At 39.8% G+C, this 26,597-nt stretch overlaps 1 protein-coding gene across 4 annotated transcripts in view; it reads right to left on the reverse strand.

Annotated features, from left to right (window-relative positions):
• Window positions 1-26,597, reverse strand: part of Epb41l3 (erythrocyte membrane protein band 4.1 like 3) — a 226,995-nt gene that overhangs the window by 86,214 nt on the left and 114,184 nt on the right. For all 4 annotated transcript variants that reach the window (XM_077792399.1, XM_026394531.2, XM_026394530.2 and 1 more), the window contains exon 2: window positions 3,717-3,928. In XM_077792399.1, the coding sequence (XP_077648525.1) occupies window positions 3,717-3,917 (201 nt within the window). In that variant the 5' untranslated portion in view covers window positions 3,918-3,928. The remainder of the gene's footprint in view (window positions 1-3,716; window positions 3,929-26,597) is intronic.

The raw sequence follows: 26,597 nt of genomic DNA on the forward strand, positions 1-26,597 counted from the left end.
TTCCCCCCATTGGCTTCTACAATTTTATAACCACAATGTCATTCTAGGTATATTTATTTTGGATTTTAGGTATGGATTTCTGCATTTTCTACCTTGTTTTCAATTTAGAAGACTGCTAATACAGTCCTTTCTTCTAACACCATGCCTAGGAACTCTAAGTCTTGTGAAGTTATTAAGAATAGAAAGAGAACAGCCTGTTGAGCTTATAAAAATAAGCCAAGAAAAACAAATTGAGCAACCATTACCACAAGTTAGAATAGTTGAGAAGGCTGAGACAGGAGGATCATGAGTTCAAAGCCAGCCTCAGCAAAAGCAAGGCGCTAAGCAACTCAGTGAGACCCTGTCTCTCTAAATAAAATACGAAATAGGGCTGGGGATGTGGCTCAGTGGTCAAGTGCCCCTGAGTTCAATCCCTGGTACCTAAAAAAAAAAAAAAAAAAAAAAAACTGTTGAGAAGGCAAGCTCCAGCTTAAATAGGTTAGAGTAAACTAAAGAAAACTTTCTCTGGCCATCTGCTCCAACTTTTTTGACCATTATCCTTTTCCTATCATTGCAGTAAAATTTTAAAAAGTATAAGAAATCCATAAAACTGTCATTAATATTGGCTTTGAGGTAGTTTAAGGAGAAGTTTGATAACCCTGGAATTGTTTATCAACAACCACACTTCATTTTGTGAGATGCTCTATGATTTATACAAGGCTTTTTGCACGCTTAACTTACATTTCATCTCATCATAGGCAAGGTCAATTGAAGCTATGTTTTTATTTAATTTTATCTGGAATCAACTTTTTCTATGTATTGGGAATGACAAAATTTCATTTTTCCTCTACAAAAATAAAAATGTCTGTGTCTGAGAATAAAGTTCCTGGGGTATTGAATTGTCAACTCCAGAGCATCTGAAACCATCACTCACAGGACAGGCCTCATTTCTGGGAACACTTGAAAGATGAATCTACATCTGAGGCTCTTATAACACATTTTACAAATAACTTTAACAGCTCTAGAAGAGCAGACCAAGTACCTCAAATGAAATGTCAATTGCCTGCCGTCACACAATGCATTGGAATTTTAAAATATCAGTATCAACCACTTTAGTAAATCCTGTATTTTATTCAGTCCTCAATAGCAGCTCTGAAATGGAGCTATTATCACCCACATTTGCAGAGGAGGAAAGACAGAACCAGGGAACCTTCTCAACGTTAGAAAAATTAGAAAACTGGAATTAAAATTCTGCCAAACCCATGTTTAATCATCACTACACACCAAAATATGCCTTTCTCCAATTACCTGCGGCATAACTGGCTTCCTCTATTATGAAGCAAAGAACTTCATGCAAGAGTCTTAGACAAGACCATTTCTGAGAGTTTCATTTTGTAGACAAACATTATAAAGCCTGAGGGCCTGAAGAGTCCTTTGAGGCTAGTAATAATCAGGAGATAAGACTAAGGTCTTGCCCTGTGCAGCCAGGTATTGCCCCCTCTGGTGATTTTATATCACTTCTCTTGCTTAGCTTCAAGCATATGACTACAGAATGTAGAAGTACAGTCTCGTACCACATAACAACATTTTGGCCAACAATGGACTGACTGTACATGATGGTGGTCCTGTTAAGATTACAATAAAACTGAAAAATTCCTATTGCCTGGTGACATCACAGCCATTGTAATGTCATAGTGAAATGCATTGCTCACATGTCTGTGGTGTGCTGGTGCAAACAACCTTCCTGCGCTGGTAGTCATATAAAAGTATAGCATATGCATAATACTGAACAATGATAACAAATGACTATGTTATGGGTTTATGTGATCCCCGTATTGTATGTTTTAAGGTTACTTTAGACTGTACTCCTTCTACTTCTAAATAACAAGTCTGTTCCCAGCTTGGTGATACATATCTACAATCCAAGAAATATGGGAGACTGAGATAAGAGAATTGCAAGTTCAAGGCTAGCTGTGGCAATTTAGAAAGACCCTGTTTCAAAATAAAATAAAAAGGGGTGGGATGTAGCTCAGTAGAACAGCACCCCTGAGTTCTATCCCCAGGATTGCAAATAAAACAGAACCTAAATCAAGTTTGTTATAAAAACAGAGTGCTGTGTTAGGACAGTAGCAGTCTCGTTGAGCTCATGTTTGCCATGCTTTTTTATTATCATTTTCTCTTGTGCTTCATTTCATCTCATATAGTTCTGTTCATGATGGCCCGAGGTGCCATAGGCCGTACACACAAGTATATGTGTGTGTGTGTGTGTGTATGTATACACACACATGTACATGTATATATAGCCATATGTATGGCTATATTTACACATACAGTACATATATATACATATACATACATAAAACCCTGCACTTACATAACCTGAATGGTACAGCCTGCTACCACCTAGGTTGTGTAAGTGCACTCTATGATGTTGACATGATGATGAAATGACCTAATGACGCATTTTTCAGGATGTGTCCTGTCCATGAGGAACACATGACTGTGTATTAAGTCATGTCTAGGCACAGAGACTCATCCTTTTCTAGAATTATCTCCCATTTTCATGTTTCATTTCAGAACAGGAAAAAATGAAAAAAAAGCCAAATAGCCTAATAATTTAAAATTTTTGAAGATTAAAAGAAACCAAACAAATATTTTTTTTTAAAAAAAGAAAACGAAAACATAAAGAAAACCATGATGCCAATAACAGCATTTCCTTAGATTTTATATGCAGGGCTGGGATGGTATCCCCAGCACTCAGCACAAAATCTCCTGGACCAAATAGAACAACTACTCATAAAATGAAAGTACATGTTATTATTAATTCTATTTAAAAGAAGAACTTGCAAAGGTAGGACAAGAAAAGAAAATAATCTGGTTGTAAACATAGAGCTTAAAATTATAATAGTAATGCTGTCATTTCCAGAGATTTTCACTGATAACACTGATTTCCCTCATCATTTTCTAAAATTTCTAGCTCAACACAATTACTTTCAAACTAGAAGAAGCCAATCATTTTAAGGACTCCAGATTTTGTACTACATGCAAATTAGTACTCTAATAAAACATGTTGATTCCAATTCCAAAGTTTTAAGACAAAAGAAAGGCAGATTCATTGGAAGCCTGGATATAAACTATAATTTGTCTTTGGTAATGCTGGGGGGATAGAAGTCGGGGCTTCCAGGGCCTCTTGCATTCTAAGCATGTGCTTTACCACTGAGTCATAGCCCCAGCCTCTCGAACAAAATCTTGTTTAAAAAAAAGACATGATTCATGAGAACTCAAAACACGTGTAGGCACAGAGTTGATAATAGAGATGTATACAGGGAGGAAAAGAGACCTATATGAACATCAGCTAAAAATGGGGGGGGGGAACATAACAGTTCCAACCCTTAGACTTGAAATTAAAAAACACCAGCAGCATAATTAAAGCTGCCAGTTTTCTGTCCACCCTTCTTATAAATCCAGATATGAACAATTGAACAATCCAGATTTCAGTGTGAGTTTAAGTGTTTTAATTTAAGCCAGGAGTCACCAAGCAGGCTTGGGGAATGGCATTGACTGACAGCCTTAAAATAGCATGCATTTTCATCTGCCTGGAACCCCGGGGCCACAGCAGATGACCCCTCATAGCTGCCTCTGGTGCTAAGAAACCAAGGTGAGAGTAGAGCCTGGAGAAGCTCAGCAAACAGCCCTTAATTGCTTTTCTGGCCTTTGCCGGCGGGGGCGCGGCTCACCTCCCTCCGCACCGGGGTGCTGTGCGCCGCCACAGCCTCAAACTGCTCCAGCGCCGGAGGCTCCTCACCGCTGCCGCTCCCGCTCGGGGGCTCCGGAGGCCCAGGCTGAGCCCCCGCTTGCCCCTGCGCACCCGCTGCCTCCTGGGGCTCGGTCTCCTGGTCCGCCTTGGATTCAGAGTCTGATCCGGATTCGGTCGTCATGGTGGATTGTTCTGCAGAGACAAAAAAAAAAAAAAAAAAAAAGGGAAGGTTCTGTGACTGGGTGCAAGCAAAGCAGGGTGCTAACCATGAAAGGCAGAGACACCCATACACAGGGAAGGAAGAGAGATTGCTTCACCAGGAGCAATCCTATTCCGCAGGCCCAAGAGAAGACTTCTCAGAGGTACTACAAAGAACTCCCAATAGCTACATTGTGGAACCAACCCAGATGCCCTTCAGTTTTAGATGCATGGATAGGGAAACTTTGGTATATATGCACAATGGAATATTACTCAGCATTAAAAGAGAATAAAATCATGGCACTTGCAGGTAAATGGACAGAGTAAGAGGACATAATGCTAAGTGAAGTAAGTCAATCCCCAAAAAACTAAATGGCGAATGTTTTCTTTGATATGAGGATGCCCACTCATAATGCTGATGGGGGCGGGGGGGGGGGGGGGCAGGGGAAGAATGGAGGAACTTTAGATAGGGCAAAGGGGAGGTAGGGGATGGGAGGCGGCATGGGGTAGGAAAGACTGGAATGAGTTAGACTTCAATACCCTAAGTACATGTATGAAGACACAAATGGTGTGAAAATACTCTGTGTACAGCCAGTGACTTGAAAAATTGTGCTCTATGTGTGTAATATGAATTGAATTGCATCCTGCCATCATATATAACAAATTAGGATAAATAAATAATTTAATAAAAGAGAAAAAGATGAGCACTCAAGAGCAGCTCAAAAGGAACAGAGAACCAGGAGTGGAGGTTGATTTGTAATGATTACAGGTTTTCCTCCAGTAGCCTAATAAGGCTTCTGCCACAGATAATCACAAACAGACATTTCAAAAATGGCTAATGATTGAATAACAATTTCAGAAAAGTGAATTAGCTGAAATGAGGGAAGGATGATCTAGCAATGGTAGACATTCCCTCTCTTTCTCATGTTTCTTCCCTCTTTTCTTTACACAGGGGTCATCCCCACCAATGAATCTGTAGATTTTTCTAGGAACAAATGCCTTTCCCATGTGACTTCTCTTAATTTGGCTACCTTCTTTGGAAGTGGAAACTGCAACTACCATAGAGATTTCTTCAGGAGTGTGGCCTCAAACCAAGATCCTAATAATACATAATATGACCTTCTGACATATAACCACCATCTTCTAATAGTTTGCTGTTCAAGTTTAGTATTTTGTGCTTCAGTTTCCACAGCTGCCAAATGAGACAAAGGAACTCATTTACACCTGAAGAAGTGATTTTTCTATTGTTATTTTTTTCTCCTAATAGACACACTACTGTGTTTAAGGAAGACTTTTACTCTAAGCAGTAAGAAAGCTGCTATGCCAAGTAGATACGACATTTTGTTTCTTAACCTACGAATGTGAGGTAAATATCTCAAAAATATGTATCTCAGGTTGTGTAATAATTTCCCTTCCTAGTTCTAATTTTATGGTAAAAATATCCTGAGCAAAGGGCTAGTGTAATACCTTCAGTAAATGATATATTCACTGGCATAATATAGAATTATTGAAAATAAACTAGTAACTGTAGTAAAGCCACTGTTTAATCCCTATCTTCACAACACACATTGGAATATGTTTAAAAATTTGAAGAACATTGCAAAAAAACCCACTCAATGCTACATCTGCACTTTTTTTTTATTATTATTATTCCTTTTCCCAATTCCCAGCTACACCTTCTGTTGAATAAAAAGACATGTCAACTTGGCATGTGCTGAGCTGCCCAAAGCATATGTAAATACCAAGTCCACACGCACAGCAAGAAAATGATCCAAGCAAAACTAACATAGTCTCTTCTTTTTCTTCCTATATCACATTTTAGATTTTAGAGCAAATCTTGAAGGTAAACATTTGTATTTTTTTTTTTTTTTTGGTCCTCTTATCCTGGAAAGTGGGATGAGTACAGAGAGATAACAGCTGAGGGAGACAAGGTGTTCATCTGGAGGAATTCAGAGCCTACAACTGAATTCCCATCTTGGGAAGGGGGAGGATCAGACTGAACTCACCCAACATTTAGTGAGTACCAAATATAAGCCAAGTGTTGCCTGTGGTTTAGAAGCGGAGATTAAAATGTTATAACCCATCCCCCTCTCTACCCCAAGGACTTCATCGCCTGAGACAGAAACGGAGTGTCCTTTAGTAACTTCCTTTAGTAAGTAAGCATGTTCTTTTAGCTAGAATTCCTCCGCCTGCCTTGAGACGGTGATGAGCAGTGATCCTGTGATTAAGTCTGGACAATGAAACAACAGGAAAAAAAAAAAAAACTTATTCAGTATTCAGATCGTCTTCATAGAGACAAAGTCACTTGCTCCAGGGGACTCCAATTGTCATTGACTAGAAAATGATGACAAATGTCATGGTCTCCTTAGACACAGCCATGGATGTGCCATGTTGAGGAGCATGTCAGAGTCACGCCACTTGTTCTGAGTTGTCACATGAAGCAGAAGTCTGCTTTTGCCTTGTGTGAACCTTAGTGTACTGGCCCATACCCCAATATGTGATGCATTCTATGGACGGCATTAATGCCCCTGTGGTTCTCACCCTCCCTGGATCTCACACCCCCCTCAGCTGCTACCAAGTTCCTCTTCTTCTCACTCCTGACTCAACCTAAAAGGAAAAAAAAAAAAAAAAGTTGCTGACCCTACTTGTCTTCTTCACTTCCTCTCTTCTGGCTCCTACCCCACCCACTTGATTGAGGTGGCCCTTGTGGTCAAGGCAGCGGACCATGCACTCTTCCCTGTTCTACCATCTGACCTCCGGGCAGCTCTGACCCAGGCAATGAACTCTCCTTGTCAACCCACTTCCCTGTCTTGGGGATTCAGATATAGCACCATTCTCCCTGGAGTCTCCTTCTGTCTGGCCTCTGTGTGGCCAAATTCCAGAGTATTCCATTCTGAGCCCTCTGCTCTCTCATCACACCTTATCACACCTTCTTCGCAGCATGCCACACACTTCCCCAGGGTTTTAGATCCTTCCTATAGGTCAGTGGTTCTCACACTCACACCTCTAGTTCAAATCTCTGTTCTGAGCTTCCCAGTTAGCATCCCTTCGCCCACTTACCACCCCCCGCCAAGGCTACATAGGTATTTCCTGATTTCTCCCTTCACCCATCCCCTCCCTCCCTCATCTTCCTCACCTCAACAAGGGGGAAAGGCTGCTTCTTCAAGCCCATCACCCCTGATATTTTCCTTCCCCTAAACCTTCTTATCTCATACACAAGGGAAAGTTCTTCTGGTTCTATCTCTAAAATAAATCTTTAGTTGTCCCCTGTCCCTCCATGAGCCACTATTCATTTCTCTCCTGAATTCCCTTCAGTCACCTCTGACTAGTTCTCTGTCCTGCTCCTGCCTGCCTCTGTGTCTAATCTCCATAAAACATTCATCCAGTCCCATCCATACTCACTGCTGAAAATGCTTTTAACAGCTTCTCAAGGCACTTGAAGTCAAATAAAATCTAAACTCATAATTACCATGGCCTTCAGGGATATGTCCAGGCCCTGACACCCTAGAGGTGCCTGGCCCTCCAGCCCACTCTGACCCAGCCACAATGGTGGCCCTTTAGTTTCTACTCCACATCAAAGTCACCTCATTCTTCTGTTCTTAGGCAGCCCACTCCCCCATTCCTCAAATGTTGGCTGAGAAAGGCCTTCCTCATTCACCAACATTCTAGCTGTGCCTGAGTTTTCTTCCTGCAATAGTTAGACTATAATCATTCTCTTCTCCCTTACCTCCAACCTAGCTATTCCAGGTGGGAACCATGTATTTATATCCAATATACCCAATATCAACACAGTATCTGGAATATGGTGTATCACCAATTACTTGATAAAGAATGATGTTGCAAAACCAACCTCATTTATTATCAAATCTATGTATTTTAAAGTGTAATGTCTCTTACTGAAAGGGTAGATATTTCTATGTCTTATAGCTAAGAAAATAAAACTTGAACAAAAATTTCTGAAAGGGGCTGGGATTGTGGCTCAGCAGTAGAGCGCTCGCCAAGCACATGTGAGGCCCTGGGTTCGATCCCCAGCACCACATAAAAATAAATAAATTAATTAAAGTTATTGTGTCCAACTACAACTAAAAAATAAATACTAAACAAAAAATTTCTGAAAGATCCTACAAGGAAAAAATTTTACAAATATAAATTTCATATATGTATATGTAGACATGTATATTTGTTACTTATATCTATGTATATGGATTCAGTCTAAATTACACACAAATGGTAAATTTAGTTATTACAAGCAAATATGAGGGGCTGGGGTTGTGGCTCAATGGTAGAGTGCTTGCCTAGCATGTGTGAAGCCCTGGGTTTGATTCTCAACACCACATATAAATAAAGGTCTATTAACAATTAAAAAAGTATTTAAAGAAAAGTAAACATGAGAATATTTACTTTCAGCGAACTAACCCAAATAACAGTTAATTTAGTCCAAAGTGAAAATATCAGAAGGGAAACTTGGAAAACAGTTTTCACTGCGTTGGAAAGGAAAAGGTACAATTTTAAATAGCAAGAATCAACCCAGAAAGCAAGGAATAAGTATAACGTATGTGTGTGTGTGTGTGTGTGTGTGTGTGTATGTGTGTGTGTATATGTGTGTGTGTATATGTGTGTGTATGTGTGTGTGTGTGTGTTTCCACCTGCCAAGTTTGAAAAATTGTAACACAGTTAACATCAATGCAGGAAACACTACTGTTTTTTTTTTCAATCTAATGCTTCTGTCAGTCAAATGAAAGTCTTGCCTCCCCCCCCAAAAAAAGAAAAGGTTTAGAGCTAGGCATGGTGGCACAGGTCTATAATCCAGGTGGCTTGGGAGGCTGAGGCAGGAGGATCACAAATTGGAAGCTAGCTTCAATATTAGCAAGGCCCTAAGCAACTTAGTGAGAACTTGTCTCAAAATAAAAAATAAAAAGTGCTGGGGATGTGGCTCAGTGGTTAAGCACCCCTGTGTTCAATCCGTGGTACCAAAAAAGCAGCAGCAGCAACAGCAGCACACTCCTGTAATCCCAGTGACTTAGAAGGCTGAGGCAGGATGGCAACTCTGAGGCCAGGCGGGGAAACTTAGCAAAGTCTTTTCTCAAACTAAAATTTTAAAAGGCTGTGTGGATGTGGCTCAGTAGTTAAGTTTCCCTGGTACCGAAAAAAAAAAAAAAAAAGGTTTGGGTAGGTGTTTCACAGAATCCCTATTTAAAAAAAATAAAAATCACAGTCACTAAATCGTGAGTAAAAAATGGAAAACATAAACAGCTAATAGAAAAAGCATTGGGGCTGGGGATGTGGCTCAAGCGGTGGCGCGCTCGCCTGGCATGCGTGCGGCCCGGGTTCGATCCTCAGCACCACATACCAACAAAGATGTTGTGTCCGCCAAGAACTAAAAAATAATTATTAAAAATTCTCTCTCTCTCTCTCTCTCTCTCTCTCTCTCTCTCTCACTCTCTCTCTCTCTCCTCTCTCACTCTCTCTTTAAAAAAAAAAAAAAAAGAAAAAGCATTAAAATAAAGATGCTCAATTTTTCCTATGGCAATAAAGTTCCTGCATACAGATCACCTTCTTATTATTAAAGGATTTTGGATATAATCAAGTTTTTCTTACTATGTTTTATGAGTATCATATTTAGGATTCTCTGTTACTGTTACGAAGAGTGGCTCATAAGTCATAGCCATAACATCGAATGTCAAAACTGTTAAAGAAAGAAAAAGCTAAAAATCTTATTCCAAACTACAAATGTTTCTCTTCATTTCACTTTAAAAATCTATACATAATCTTTAGAGACATAATACATGAAAATAACCAACAGCAAATAAGTTTCATGTATGATGCTGGGTGAATAAATTTCTGCTTCCTTTTCCATAAAATAAGAAGCTCAGACTAGGAATTAGAATGCATAGGATTCCTCTCTGAGGAGTGAAGTGAGTGGGCTGGAGAGATGGGAAGGACAGGGAAGGAGGAGGCAGAAACTGCAGATCCCCCCATCGGAGCCAACAAATCTGTCATCTCTTGCACTATCTTCCTGCAACTTCTTAAACACAGCTTTTAAAATGCAGTTTATATATACTTTTAATACCAACATGTTCCTTGCTAAATAGGTTTTTTAAAAAAGAAATCTCTCTAAACACATTAGTCCCTGGACTCACTAAATATGAACAATGGAAGGAAAAATTAATATAGCAATATCCCAACTGATGCCAGTGTTATCACTCCAGTCATGAAATCATTTTGTACCTGCTTTTATCTTTAATTCCAAGACTTGTCTCCAAGGCAGAAAGCCAGCTCTACACAAGCTGAATTAATATGCAAAATAGATGGGGTTCAACAACTGCCTATCAACTAGTTAAATAATAACCCACCATTATTTTTTTTATTTTTTAGTTGCTGATAGATTTTTATTTTTTTAATACATGGTGCTGAGAATCGAACCCAGTGCCTCACACATATCAGGCACGTGCGCTGCCACTGAGCCACAGCCACAGCTCCCCCACCATTATTTTCTATGTATGACTATTCCACAGCATACCTTACTTGTCATACACCCCAGAAACCACAGAACCTCCAATCTCAAACTCCTGTGCCCCTCTCAAACATTTCACTGGCATATTACTTTTTCTAGTACTATACGAATAATATAATGAATGAAAAGTATTGCTGCTTTTTTATTAATGTTAATAAAATAAAACTTTTCTATCAAGAGAGAGTTAAGTAATAAGCCTTAAAATGTAAGGCTTTTTAATTCTGAAATCTCACTAGAATCAATATCCAGTTCCACATCTGAAGGGGCCTAAGTTCATATGGTTCCAAAAAACAAAACAAAACAAAAAAACCAGTAATGATGGCCTCGATCAGCAAATTCCATTTCCAAACTTTTTCTAATATTCCCCTTCTCTATGTACATGACAACATAATCAATTAATAAACTGATTTTTTAAATGGCAAACAATTAACATCCAATATTATAATTTTAATAGGTTTATAGTACACTACTTCACTTGTGTACATAAATGTCAAACCATTATTTCAAACTAGATTTTTATGATATTTACATTGGTTTGTTTCTTCTTCTTTTTTATATATATATTTTTTTTGGGGGGGGTTGGTTTTTTCAGTGCTGAGGACAGAACCCAAGGCCCCTTGCATGAGCTACATCACTGGCCCATGGTTAATGTTGTTGTTCTTCTTCTTACACTATTTCTTGCTTTCTGGGATGACTCTTGCTACTTAAAATTGCACCTTTCCCTTTCCAAATCAGTAAAGACAATTTTCCAAGGTTCCCTCCTCTTCTAATATACTCACTTTGCATTAAATTAACTGTTGATTACTTGGATTACTTTACTGAAAGTAAACATTCTCATTTGCAATCCCAAATAGAGAGTGATAGAAAAGGTTTAACTTTGAATTAAAACTGTGCCCTTTTAATACTAAATTTACCTTATTCTTTGTGGGATTTTTTTTTTCTTTTTGGTACAGGGGATTGAACCCAGGGGCTCTTTACCACTGAGCTGCATCCCCAGCCCTTAGAGACAGGATCTTATCGAATTGCTTAGGGGCCTTGCTAAGTCTCTGAGGCTGGCTTCAAACTTGCTATTCTCCTGCCTCAACCTCCAGAGTCACTGGGATTACTGGCATGTGCCATGGTGCCTGGCTCTTTCGCGTTTTGTTTAGACTTTGAAAAGCTTTAAATTTCTAAAAACTTCAAGTCCTAAAAGTTGGGGTAAGGACATTCCTAAGCATGCTAGGCTGGTGGAAAGAAGTCTTTTATTTTTTAAAAGAAACATAAATTGCATTTCCACATGCCTCTCAGGGATATATTTATTAAGGGATTACCAAGAGAAATGGTAATGAGCTTCAAAGGATGTATCCTGCAAGTGTTAATGAAATCATATGTACAATTCCCAATCCAATCACCTACAAAAGGATGTGGTCATTGTCATGCATTTCAAGCTTTCTTTCTTTTCAGCTCTAATTTTTTACTCCAAAGGACAAAAAAAAAAATTGTCAGTAGGTCCTCATCTTTTCCACCACTAAAAGTAGCATCTTTAAAGTCTCCATCTCCTAACTAAATGACTGTTAAATTAGATTTTGTATTCAAATTTACCTCTCTCGCTGAAATGAAAATTCAGCGACATTTTATTGAAAGATACAAATGTAAGACTTAATGAAAGAAAATGCTTAATATAGATGTTTGAGACAGGCTTCCTATGGAATAGCAAAGTATTTCATACATGAAAAACCCCTTTGTACTATTTACCCGCTTACAAGGATACTGAGCCAACAATGGACAATTTTTTTAAAAATCAGCTTTTTCTCTTACATATTTCAATTATAAATTTATAGGCGAGGAAAAGCAAGTAGGCTGGTAGAACTTAGCAGAAATATTTGTGAGTACCAAATGCTATTTACCAGCCTGCTAAAGCCCTCAGTACTTAACACTTGAGAAGATGGTAATATCTCTTAGCCCTTCAATTGGAGTGTCTTTATTTGCATTTTTTAAAAATGTCCTCATTTCATATACCCTAGAACTAACCATCACAAGAAACCAAAATGATCTGCTGTGGGTCTCATACTCCAGCCTTCCCAGATAGCCCTACATCTCTGCTTTTCATTAGAGCCAGTCTTCTGGAAAGAATTTTCATATGCTACCTCCACATTCTCTCTCTTACTTATTCATTCTTCAGTATATTCCCTATTATCTTAGTCAATCTCACCAAGGATATCAGTGGCATCCCCTCGAGCCAATGAATCCCAAGTGACATCTCTTCTGTCTTTCAATTCTCCATGGGAGGGGGGACACTTGCAATCTTCCTTCTACCTTTCCTGACTACTTTTTCCTCATTTTCATTTGCCCCTTCATATCCCAGTTTTTAAGCTTGACAGCTCTTTGGGAATCGGTGTCACTCTTCAAATTCTCTGTCTTGGAGAGCTCATCTACTTCTTTTTAAATACAAGGACAATTCCAAAATATAAGTCTCTCAATTTGTCCCTTGTGGACTTCAGACCCAAATTCACCCTCCTCCTCCCTTGTCTCAAAGGCAGCTACACCTAAAGGTACAGACCACTTATTAAGTGTAGTGGTTCCCCACTACCGCCAGCTTCCTCACCCCCCCACTTCAGCCTTCTGCATTTCAACAGGTGGGCCTCCATCTGTCCAGCTGCATCATGCTGGGTACAGACCACTTCTCAGACTCCCATGCATATCAAGGTTACCTCTTGTGTTTAAAGAAAGAATAAGAGGAAGACGGAAGGAAGATCTAGGCAGAGGTTGTCAACAAGCAAAATCAGAACAGCATGAAAGATCACTTGCTCTTACTTAGGTGAGAGGATACGGTCTTCTGTGGCTGGAACAGAGGGGTGTGGGAGTGGACGACGAGGGGCCACGAGAGCCAGACAAGCAGAGGGCAAGCCCAGCAAGCTGTCTGGTCTCACCAGGGGGACCTGGACTCCTTTCACAGAGGTCAGTTGGGCAGCCATGAGGACAGCTGACATGGGAAGGACAGCTGGATTTCCCCATTGTTTCAGCTCAAAATTAGGCCAAACAGGCCTTGATGAGGCAACAGAGGGTCATTTACTCCTCATAGTACAAAGCAGTCAGCTTTAGGATTAGGCATTAAAAATACCTTCCAAAAAGGTGACAATAAACAGTTGACCAATAGTGGGGAAAATTCTGAACAGTTTTTTGTTTGTTTGTTTTGGGTTCTCCCCCCTCCAAATATGCTTTTTAGCCACATACACAAAAATGTAAGTGACAATCCTCTAAGCCTGGGCTGGGGCTGTAGCTCAGTGGCTGGCCTAGCATGTGTGAGGCACTGGGTTTGATTCTCAGCACCACAAGCAAATAAATAAAGGTCTGTCAACAACTGAAAAAAAAAATTAAATGCTCTAAGCCAATATGTCAACTCTGATAGAGGTCACTGATTTTTTTAAGATTATGCCAAAAGCAGCAATTTCGAATTTTTATGAAGGAAATAGAAGAATCAAAAATTACTTCCATAATGACCACTGTAAACCTGCAAAAGATTTCCCAAGGTCTATCAATATGGAGATGAAGATTTCAAAATAGCACTGGGCACCTACTATTCAGTGTTATAAATTTAAAACACCTAATCAAGATTTTTTTTTAAAGGCCATAGTCCTCTATTTCAAGCAGTTTGCATTTGACAAGTTACCCTGAGAAGCAAAAACATCCCAGTCCCCAGGAAGTAAGGGGACTTAGCACCTCAGTCCAAAGAAGGGGGCTGTCAGCAAGTCTGTGGGGCAAGATGGGTTTCCATAAGAAATCATCACTAACCTTCAGTCCCAAGTTAAGAGACCAATTTTAAACTGCAGATGTAATTAAAAGTCACAGACTATTTCAGAAAGATAAAAGGGAAATCAAGAGATAAATAAAAGTGCAAGGACACAGCCTGGTAGGGAGTCACATGATGGGGCAAGAGGGTATGGACCAGCCAGGGGGCCTCTGGTGCTGGGCCCAAATCTGCCACACGCTCTGTGACCTCAATAGAATTCGGTTTCCCTTTCTGTTCTAAAATTCCAAAATTCTAGGGTTCCTGGGAACCAAATAACAAAACTGCTGTAACTACCAGCGTGAAATCTAAGGAAAATCTGCCCTGTAAGATGAGTGAAGACAGATGCCAGCCGTGTTCACTAGTGTCCCTCCTGGTCCACAATTCTTCTAGGGCAGGCAATCATCAGCACTCTAGTAAGAGACAGAGGCATTTACCACTGCAGACAGAAGGCCTCATTAACTATTTGAATCTATTACATTTCTTCTCTTTTTTTTTTTTTCTTTTTTTAAGTAAGGTACTGGGATTGTACTCAGGGGAACTCAACCACTGAGCCACATTCCCAGACCTCCACTGTATTTTATTTAGAGACAGGGTCTCACTGAGTTGCTTAGCACCTCACTTTTTGCTGACTGACGCAGACTTTGAACTCGTGATCCTCCTGCCTCAGCCTCCCAAGCCCCTGGGATTACAGGTATGCAACACCGGGCCCGGATAATATTTCATTTTGTTCACTGAAACAATACATTATTCAGATACCCAGATAATATGAAAAAGTTAGAAAAAACACTCTTACCTAATAGACTGGAAAAATGTATTTATAGTAAGCTGGTGACTTTTATTTTTAAAATGTTTAGGTCTATGAGTACGCAGAAAAAATAACAAATGCGGTTTAGAATATATGTAGGCCTAGATATGGTGACTATGTAAGCATCCACCTTATCAATATACATAGTTTCATATTTCCAAATCCACTTGGTGCCAAATACCAGGGTATAAAACTTCCTATACTTCAGGAAAAAAAACATCAAGAATCTTTCTTTGGCTGTTCCTACAAGTTCCCCTAATAAATTTTAATAAAGTAGGCAGCTGGCTCTCCTTTGGAGGAAGGGGGATTTGAGCTAGTGTTAGGTTTTAATAGAGTTCAGGGACCCTTTTAATAGGGAAGACAGGGCTAGGGGCTGGCAGAACTACTTGCAAATTAAGACTATGGTGTGAGTGGCAGATGAACCCATTCAAATTCCAGGATCTTTGCATTATGTGCACTCTGTCAAGAACAAGGTTACCAAACCTGGATTCCTGGATAACAAAGGTTCAGGAAGGGGCACCTAAGGTCCTCAGAGTGTGTCTTGCAATTTCAAAGCAAAGTGCACATCTAGCAATGACACTGGCTGCCCACACCAACCTGGCTTCTTTGCTTTTGGTTGGGAATTTATTAGTTAAGGTTACAAACTACGGTTGCAACACTGCTTCGTTCATTAATACATCCCTTCAACAAACACTTGCAGAACAGATGTTCCGAGGCCTGGTGATATATCTTATAAAGATGAACAAGGTCTCTGCTTTGGTGAAGACTGTATTTGGAAGAGCAAAATAAATTTTAAAAGTCAGCTCCAGATGGATGTTATTAAACAGTCTAGGTATAGTAGAGGAGTGCTGCTTTGGGCTGGGTGGTTAGGAATGACCACTCTAGAGGAAGACATTTAAGCCATATTCAGATATCCAGCAGAACGGCCACGTAGAGATACGGAGGTAGGGATAAAGCCTTTAAGGAAGACTTGGGATCAGACCTTAAGGGTGAACTGAGCTTGGTGTGATGAACGAACAAAACCAAGGCCCAAGTACCTGGAATGGGGGAGGCATGGGGAAGAACAGAAACAGACGAAGAAGATGGAAGCCGGGGTGCGACCCCACGGTCTTTGAAAGCCAGTGGATGAAGTTGGATTTTACTGTAAATGCAATGGAGCATTTTAGAGTGGGAATGGTTTTGTGGCTGCTTTCAAAGGTTACCCTGGTTTCTGAATGAAGGGGCAAAGGTGGGCACAGGGAGATCAGTTACCAAGCAATAGCCACAGAATTTCTAGGTGACAGAAAATCCCAGGGCCAGGTAGCAAGAGAGAAAATGAAGGGAAGCAGTATCCATCTAGTGCACATCCAAAGCTTTTATATATATATATATATATTTATTTATTTATTTATTTATTTTTTAGGTGTAGATGGACACAATATAATGCCTTCATTTTTATGTGGTGCTGAGAATCGAACCTGGGTCCCACCCGGCTTAGGGGAGCGCTCTACCACTGAGCCACAATCCCAGCCCCCACCCCCCATCCGAAGCTTTGACTGCAGCTTTGGTAAGAGAGAGAAAATGAACTGAGCTGATGGGCAAAATCAATCTCTTAAATGTGTTAGGTCTCTTGTTTATATCAGGGTCCCTGGAGGGGAAAAGATTGCAAATAATACACTCTCCAACAGGCCCTTAGACAGGGAGCCCACCAACAAACAAATGTCAACAGTTTAGCCATTATTCTTCGATAATGGTTCCTCCATCACAGGAAATCATTAGCCCACCATACCTCACCAGCAATACTTCTTAAAATCATCAAGACCAGGTGAAAAGCAATGCCTGCCTTCATTTATAAATGATGTGTTCCCGTGGTTTCAGTGGCACTTTCAGTCTTCCAAAGAAAGCAAACCTAAAACAGGTTCAGGTGAAGAGCTATGGCCTTTGGAGTACAAAATGTGCTTCTACACGTCATCTGAGAATCTAACCAAAGGACAAATGGCACCTGTACCTACATGCTTGTTTGGTACATAATTCAGCAGAAAATCAGAGTCTCCATAAAATTTTAACCTATCTCTGATACTGTCATTATTGGGAACCTACTCAAGTTTTGACATGGTATATACAAGAATCAGGTTGATGCTATTAAAGGTTTTAGGCTCATAAGCGGTCCACATGTGAACTCTGTCTTGTACTGGGTTTGACTTAGAAAGAACCACCCTCACCCAGCAAAAGGCAGGGTTTCTCTAAAATTCATTTATGTCTTTTTCACTTTGATAAGCATTTTAAACGTATTACTCGATATACAGTAGAAATGCTTAAATAGTTGACCTCAGGATTGGAAACTGTCAAAAAACATTCAATTTTTTTTTCAAGAGTTAACACAAATACTTGAATTCAGTTTCGTGATAGCTGTATTTATAGCAAATCATTAGCATTCCCTATCATTGAAATAGAGCTCAGAATTGACAACGACTCATTTCTCTTTGCTGGAGGCAACCCCTTAACAGTATTCTTCAGCTTTTAAGCAGAAAAATTAAATCAAAATGGAAATTTCAGAACACCAATAACATACCTAACAGCAAAATATTTAGTCTTTATGTGAAGCTGGAAAGAGTGAGTAAATAAGTGTGGCAACTGCTCTCTCCATTTTCTGTTAACTGTAAGTCACTTTTAAGAAAGGAACTATCATTATGTGTTCAATGCATAGTGCACAATTTAAATACTGTGGAATTGCTTAAGAACTCTAAACAAATCTTATCAAACATTGCCTTACAGTTCCCTATGTGGAAAGCTGAGTGTATAAAATCATTGGATTTTTATGAATTTGGCAGCTGAAATAATTTCTTATAATTTGTTTGGGATGATATGACTTTTTCATTAACAGGGCAGGGGTTGGTGCTTGAGAACATAAAAGAAGCTGTTCACAGGGAAGCACAGGGCCGGGTGCTAAGCACCTCCCTCAGACAAGGTCAGCTCCAACCCAACCCATGGAGTGGATATGGGACCCTCAGGACAGCGAGGTTAGTATCCAACTCAGGTAGGTCACAAGATAATGAGCGCAGAGCCAAAAATGAAATCTGACTTTCCACTGCCATCACATAGCTCTTTCTCCTACCCAAGATTCGCACAAAGGCATACCATATAACCTTCTCTTGTCCAAGTCATTGAATGATATGACCATTCATATGTCCATGTTGCCAATGTGCTACCTCATTATTATTTTACTTAATGTATGTCAGGCATTAGTAAATTCAAACATTCATAAAATTTTGTTCTTAAAAACTATTTTCTCTACTATTTATCTTTAATAAATACATAAAGCATCAAAAAATAACTCAATCCTTTGTAAAAAGAAGTTTCAATCTACTGTGAACCTTCAGGAATCTGACACAGATTGCCATTTTATTCATGGAAAACAAACAATAAATGATCATTGTTGCTTCTAGGGAAAACATGAATGGTTCTGATGGTTCCCAGATCCCCAGCAACTCATGCCTTCCCACTGTGGTGGCTCTAATGGGCAAGCCCGAGCCTCGATCAGTGACAAACTCTGAGATTGTTCATGGAGGGCCTCAAGGTGATGAGAGCCAGGGTCACAACTTCCACTTTATTAATGTCCAGCTTCACTGCTGAAAATCTCCATGCCTTCCTTCTACTAAAATTCCGAGGAGGAGGAAAAAGGAAACAGTGTATTTCCCCTGCGTTCTTGGCCAATTCTATTTAGGGAAGAACTTATTAGCAAAAAGATAACTTTGGCACCTAAATTCAGGAGCATATTTTTCTATTACTCAACATCTGACTGTGCATCTGTGAGGAATGTGGTGTGAACTGCAGAGAATGAATAAATTAAAACAGACTCTATGCAGTCGTCAACCACTACACCAAATAGAAGCTCTCTGACTCTTGAAATGGGTTTCTCTCACAGACTCACTGTAAAAAAAAACAGGGCAAGGGTTCTGAGGGAAAAAAAAAATCCCAGCTTTTGCATCTTAGGGGGAGAGACAGTGTATACCCTCTACTATCTGGGAATATCTGGTGGAGAATCCATGGTTCAGGTCTTTTGTGATGGGTATCCGTACCATGGGGATGAGCAAAGACAGAACAACAAAACTGGCTGTCTCAAAATGACCTAAGCAGAAACATCCTGTGCTTCCAATTCCCTGTCTGTCCCGGAGAATTTGGCATACGTGGACCCTGAAAAATAGAAAATGAATGAACAGCTTGTTTTCTGCATCTCACGAATACAGCAAGCAGTACCGTAGGTCTCGCTTAGGAGCCCTGTAGATTCAGACGAACTACAGAACAAGGAGCTGGTACAGACATTTTCTGTAACTGCTTGCGTGTCTCAATGTTTTTATCTCTGTGGTTAGCGCAAGCTTCATGCAAGCCCCCCCCCCCCAAACTACCCAAACTACTTACCATAAGGACATGTGGTGTGAACAGAAAGAAAACAAAGGGGAAAAGAAGACCTTATGGGGACCTAGGAAGGCAAGCTGCCTGTAAATATTTGTATCTTGCCTTTTAAAGCAGTTCTAGGCAGTGAGCTTTGGAGACTCACACAGCATGAATAACCTTTGATCAAATCAATAAAGAAAGATGAAAAAGATAAACTTCTATTGCTATGAAAATACAAAATCAAATGTATGAGAGAATTCCAGACATTCTAATTTTTGTTTCTATTTAATTCTTATAAAATCATAAGACAGAGCTGGGGAGATATATATAGATTAGTGGCAGAGCACTTGCCTAGCGTGCACAAGGCCCTGGGTTCCAGCCCCAACACTGCAAAAATAGATAGATAGATAGATAGATAGATAATCAAATCAATTTGTAAATATCAGCAACAACTTGGTGGTCATTAAATTTTTAAATGAATGAATGAATGAATGAATGAATATAGCAGCTTCCTGTAACCTAAATGTGCCCTAAGTAACATGTCTACAAATGATGTCTTGGAAATCAGATCCCTCTGGCTGTTCTGTGGCAGTCTGCATTGAATAGAAATACACACAAGTCAGTATCTCTCGACTACTTCCTATATAGAATATGCTCAATCTGATCAGTTACCTTTCCAATCCTGACACTTTCTAGGTAATGTACCGAATTCCAGAGCCAAATTAATAGAATTTGGTCTTCTCCAAAGTTCTATATCATGGTGTCTCTGACACCCAGCAATTAACAATACCATTTATTACGATTCTTAAACAGAACAAAAATGGGGAACTCTTCTGAAACTTAAGACCCTCCTGTACTATATAAGGGTTGATCAGAGAGTTGAATTTTCATCCTTTAATATAAACGAGAGGCCAAATAATTAATTGTTCTGTTTTTACTGTAATGCATCAGCTTTTATCTTGATGCTAGAAATGGATGGAGACAATGAAGAATGGTGTTAAACAATCTCACTGGCATACAAATGACTTGCTTGAAAATATTCTCTCATCAAAGTCTCTGAAGGTGCTGATAAGAGGATTCCTTGCTCCAGGGTTATTTATTCCAGGCCTAAAGAGCTGCTAAAGGGCTCCCCATGTATGCTTCAAATACACTGTTAAGAATGAGCTGGGCCGCCATCTTCCTTCCTGCCCTAGAGGTGACTTAGAAGACTAAACAAATGGCCCTATGGCAGGAGCTTTATGCTGATATTCTGCTGATATTCTGATTACGGGAGTTGAATGTCCCACACAATGTACTAAAAAATGATTGAGCAGCCACAGGTATGATGTGCCATTTATATTCTTTTTCTCCAATGGGCAACTAAGCCAATAAATAGCTCTTTCAATTTTTAAATCCACATATTTCCAGTTCAGTGGGGATTAACTCAAAACCCTAGAGCCAAAAATAAATTTGAAGAAAAACTAAAATCCTGAAATGCAATTCATCTTAAGAATTTTGTTTTTAAATAGGTTCTTTACAGTGTTTTTTTTTTAATGTTTAATCACAGCGAACCTGCTTCACTTCATGTGTTGATAATTTTTTTAATTACTGTGGTTTTCACAATGGAATTAGTTTAAATCCTTCAACTTGTCTATTTAAAAATGAATGCAAAGTAAATCTGTCGAGGTAAACGCTTTCTATGCAGCAAATGAGAAGTTACACTAATTCCTTACTTTGAACTCTTGTGTTCATAGGGGTCCTCAAACATGCAGAGAAAGGGGCACTTGCTCCCTTGAGCCAGATTTTGACAGACGGGTGAGAAATGTAAGAAGTTGCAAAGGAAGGGTGATAATTCAAAGCAAAACTGGGACTGACATGAGGACCACACTGGTCCCAATGTGTTTACCCAGGAAAAACTGTCCTAGAAAGGGTCACAGGTTTGGGCAGAATAAGAGTTTCCTGGGCTCCACTGTGCTTCTGTCCCGCAGTAGGAAGAGGAAGACAGACTAAACCATTCGCTGGGAACAGGGAGGTCATTCATTCTAGGCTATCACCAGGGGCCAGACCCTTGAAGAAGTCACCCTAACCTAATGCTACAGAGGTTGTGGATTCAGCCTGGGTGCAAGGGCTTTGTACAGATGAAATTTGTCCTCCAAGAGTTTGTGGGTGGGAAGCTTGATCCTTACCATGGTGGTACTGGAAAGTGGTGGGACCTGTAACAGGTGGCTTAGTGAGAAGTGCTTAGGTCACTGAGGGCACTGCTCTCAGAAGAGATTCCTAATCCTAGTTCTCAAGAGAGCAAGTTGTTGGATGAGTGAAGCCACCCCTGAATTGTTCTCTGGCTTCGTGTTTCTTGATGTGATCTCTTCCTCTCAAACTAGTTTTCACCATGATGTGAATCATTCTCCTGTGGTGAACTGCTGCCAGCACAAGGCCTTCAAACCTACAGAACTATGAGCTAAATAAACTTCTTTTCTTGACAGAGTTGGCCTGTCTCAGGTATTTCAGTACAATAGCAACTACAACAACCACAACAAAAATGGACTAATACACTAGGGTTTTCAATATCCAGATTCATCATGAAAAGAGCTTTTTCAGTGACCAGGCAAAATATTGAGAGTGATCATCTCTGGATGGCTGACTCTGTCTTTTGGAGAGTTTCCACAAAAGTATTATTTTTATAATTAGAAGAAAACAAATCAACAAAATATTTCCTCTTAGAGACAAATACCCATCAAATACTCTTTCATCCAGGAGATTATCTATGGTTTTTAACTTAGCTTTATAATAGAAATAATAATTGTAATTTGTTTTAACATTTCATCCTGCACTAACATAGCTTGGCACCTCTATGCTGCAGATGGACCACACCAGTGAAGGCCTGAAGTTTGTGCAGGATGATGATATGCAGGACACTTGGAACAGAGGCATAAAAATTCAGATTCCTCAGGCCTAAGAGCAGGAATAATCAGCATGCAAATGCCTAGGTTCCATTTCCCAATTCAAACAGAATCTCTCACGGGAGGCTGTGTGGTTAGGTAATTTGAAAAAGCAACTACAGGATTCTAAAATGCAGCCTGGACTGAGAATGGTCAGATTATATATCCACATTCTTAATAAGCACCTAGGAGACTCTTACACACAAAAAAGTTTGCAATGACTGGTGTATAGTGAAATTAACAGCCTCTCCACCACCCCAGAGCATTTGGAGGCAGAAATGACAAGTAGATAACGAAAGATCACTGGCGCTAGACAGGGCCATCAGCGTATGCATATTTTGAACACTGCCACAAAACGAGCTTGGCAATCTTAATGCTTTTTTGCATTTCATATATATACACGCCATTCTGCTTTTGCAGGTTTACTCAAAAGGTATTTGCAGATTGCTCTAGAATTTGAGGATCTTGGCTTTAATATAATGTAGTACTCACAATCTGATATTCTGATTTTGTAGTGGATATATTTTTCCAACTCAGTTATGCTCCATCTTCTCCCCCAAACAATACTAAACATGTTATCATCTTTATTAGTAATTCTTACTGAAGCAAAGTTGAAAACATCTTATTTACTCTTCTTTCCAAAGGAAAATTAGAATTGGGTTGCGGCTGAGGACAAACTGAAGAGGAGGAGAAAAAGGAATGCACAAGAAAGTGGGCAAAATGCAACTCTGCTCATTACAATTCCTGGGCTACTTTCAGTTTCTATCTCAATGACCACTCCAACTTAGTCACCCATCTAGCCCTTACCAGTGCTGAGTACCTAATCCTGATTTGGCATCTTGGTCACCTAAAAGAGTAACAGACACTGAATTATTATTACTATTTTTTTTGTAAAGCCCCAACCCTTCATTTAACTAATTCTGAATATCAGAAACTCTGTTGAATCCTTTCTAATAACATCTTCACTATGTTTGTTTTCCCCCTGGCAGCCCTGTTTTTAAATTGGATTTTAAACACCATTTACCAAATCCAGTCCATGATGGAGTCTGTGTCACAACTAGGAACACACTTTTTTTACAGCTTGAGAAACACTGGTCTGGAGAAAAACATGAAATAGTAATAAAATAAGCCCATAGATTACAACCTACTATAATGATTTTCTGCTGGTATCCATCCTCAGCTGGATCTTTGTAGGTCTGGAACTGAGAGACTATTTCCTCCCACATTCCTCCCTGTCCCTTATTTCTTCTCAATGCAACACAAAGGGCAGCCACATCCACATTACTTGTTGATTCTCAAGTCTCATTTTGATCCTCACCACACCAGCTTCAGCAATAAAGATCCTACTGGATGACCTGCATGGAGTTCTCCAAGTGCTCCAAGAGTTTGAGTCTTCCAATGCCCTTGAATATGCTGCCTTGTGTCTAGAAGCCTCCAACTCGCCCATTTATTTTCCACAGAACTATTGAACCCTTATGCTTCCAAATGCAGCTTTAACACCATCTCTACTGTGTAATGTCTCTTGAGTTCCCTCCTCCCCAGGAACAGATTCATCTGGGCAACGACTAGACTCGTGCATATTCTGACCACTAAGTATTTCTTACTAAAGTTTTATTAATCTTAGCTTCAGAGAGTCTTTGTTACCAGCTGTGAGATTCTCCAGGGCAAGTGAAGGTTTTCAACACACTCTCTCCTAGAAGTTTACCTTAAACCTAAGGTGTTCAGTAATGAACTCCAGAACATGTTTTTTCCCCCAACCACCTGCAACCTTCTCCAACAATCAACCCATCCTTCTAGGGTCTTAAGCCAAAGAAAATAGGAATCAACAACAACAACAAAAACAACTTTTCCTCACATTCTGTGTGGTTCATCAGCAAATCCTGTCACTCTACCTTCAAATTGTATCCAAAGTGTGACCATCTCCCCACCTATACCCACCACACCTTCACCTCCACTGATATCCACTACACCTGCACCTCTACCACTATGCCATGTTTTTACCACTACCAATACCCAACATATCTTCAACTCGACCACTACATCTTTACCTCTATCAATACCCACTATACCTTCACCATTCCCAATACCCAACATACTTTCAAGTCTACCAACACCCCATTCCAACTTTACTTCCACCAATATTACCACAACTTCACCTCTATCACTACCTCCCCATCCAGCCCAACATCATTGCTTGATCAGTTACTCCAATAACCCCCAACTGGTGTCTCTTTTTTTTCTGCATACTCTATAGTATATTTTCCATAAATCAACAAAGTCAATCCTTTTATGAATACAAATCACATCAATTCTTTGCTCAAAATCCTCCAATGACTCCATTTCACTAAAGTAAAATCCCGAGTCTAGAACACTGCTTTGATGCTTCCTGCTCAACTTCCATTCCAGTTACCACTGTGGCTGGCCTCAGGGACCTCCCCACCACTCCCCTGACATCTGAAGGACACTCTCACCCCCAGCCTTTGCACTCGCCATTCTTACCTGGAATGAGCTTCTCTCCCCTGGCTCATTCCTCCACCTTGTCTGTATCTTTGTTCTAATTTACCTTCTCAGAAGGCCTTGACCATCTGCCCCTCTTACTCTCTATGCTCCATTTTATGTTCTGTTTTCTCCTTAAAATTTATCACTAACTAAATATTTTAAATATTTCTGTTATTTACTTTGATTTTTTTTTATCTGTCTTATCCAACTGGAGGCTCTAAGCCTTAGGAAGTGTGGTGGGTATTGATGGAGGGTTTGTATCTATTGCATTCACTGTTGTATATGCTTTGTCTAAAACAGTATGTGGCACAGGGTAGGTACTCAGTGACTATTTATTGTATGCATAAACTCAGCTTTGGGTTTCCAAGTCCTTGAACAGTGAGTGTCAGGCACTTGAGGCATTCTCTACATTGTATCTGCTGAATTATGACACCAATCTGTTCAATTCTTATAAAGCTATTTCAGTTCTAGGTAAAACAGTACTACCAATAATATGTGCATCAGTGTTCTTAGGATCATTTTTCTTTAGGACGGTTCACACCAGTGAAAAGAGCTTGGACACTGATGTTAGTCAGGTAGTCATAGCTGGAATCCTAGCTCTACTGCCTGTTAATTATGCATGCTTGGGCCGTGTGACCTCACAGATCACATGTTTTTCATCTTTAACATGTACCTTAAAAGGTCATTGTAATGACCAGAAGTAATACACACACATGTGTATATATAAATATGTGTGTATATATGTGTGTGCATACATATATGTATATACACATACACATAGTATTGTCTGAGCACCAAAGAGAACACATAGAAGCACAGAGCAATCAAAGGATATTTAAACTTGAATGCTACATCCAAGAAACAAGATATGACCTGCCTCGCTGATGTTTGGTTAAACAATTTGGGATGAGTCTTGCCTTTTTCAAGGAGGATTAATGACAAAAGTCAAAAGGCTCTTATGAGAGACATTAATAAAGCCATTAATCACTTTTGCCAGTTGGTGTCAGTTGTTGACCTCCTACAAACTGATGGCACCTGACAGACAATGTTCAAAGTTTATCCCTTTCTAGCCATGCAGCTTCAAACTATTAAAACTGTAAAGATCAACTGATAGAAGTATCAATTGGAAAATGCCCCCAAAACAACAACAACAACAACAACAAAAACATAGCTCTTACAATTGTTGAGAAGGAAGTAAAATCATGCACAATGGCACAGCATTTGACGGAGCAGAACACTCACAGGAGGCACTTAGTAAATGGGCCGTCATCATTTTTAAGCCTATAGAGCAATTCCTCCTGTTCCCAACTCCTGGCTGGCATTTCTGGGGGTTTCTTTAGTTTGGTTGGTGTTCTGTTTTTGTTGGTGTGTCTGTTTTGTTCTGCTTCTTGCGGGGCTGGAGATGGAACCCAGGGCCCAGCACACACCAGGTGAGAGCTCTACCATGGTGCTGCATCCCCAGCCCTTGATGCAGTGAGAAGAAAGTGAACACTCCTTCAACCCCCAGCACGGGGTGGGGTGGGGATCATGTTAAAATTGATGGTGAGTTGGGCCAAGTTCCTTAAAACTTATGAAATATCATCTGCCCCCAGCTTTCCAGGCCTTAAGGATCACTAGTGCTCATATAATCGTAATTATTAAACCAAATTTAGAGTTGAGTTGAACTCTCTCCATACCACTGTCAGAAGAAACAACAGCAGCTTCTACAGCTTTTATGCATTTACCATTTCCAGCAACATGCTTCTGTGAACACTGCTGAAAATCAGGGCTTAGGAGAAAATTAC

This window comes from Urocitellus parryii, chromosome 13 (genome assembly GCF_045843805.1).
Source record: "Urocitellus parryii isolate mUroPar1 chromosome 13, mUroPar1.hap1, whole genome shotgun sequence".
NCBI lineage: Eukaryota > Metazoa > Chordata > Mammalia > Rodentia > Sciuridae > Urocitellus > Urocitellus parryii.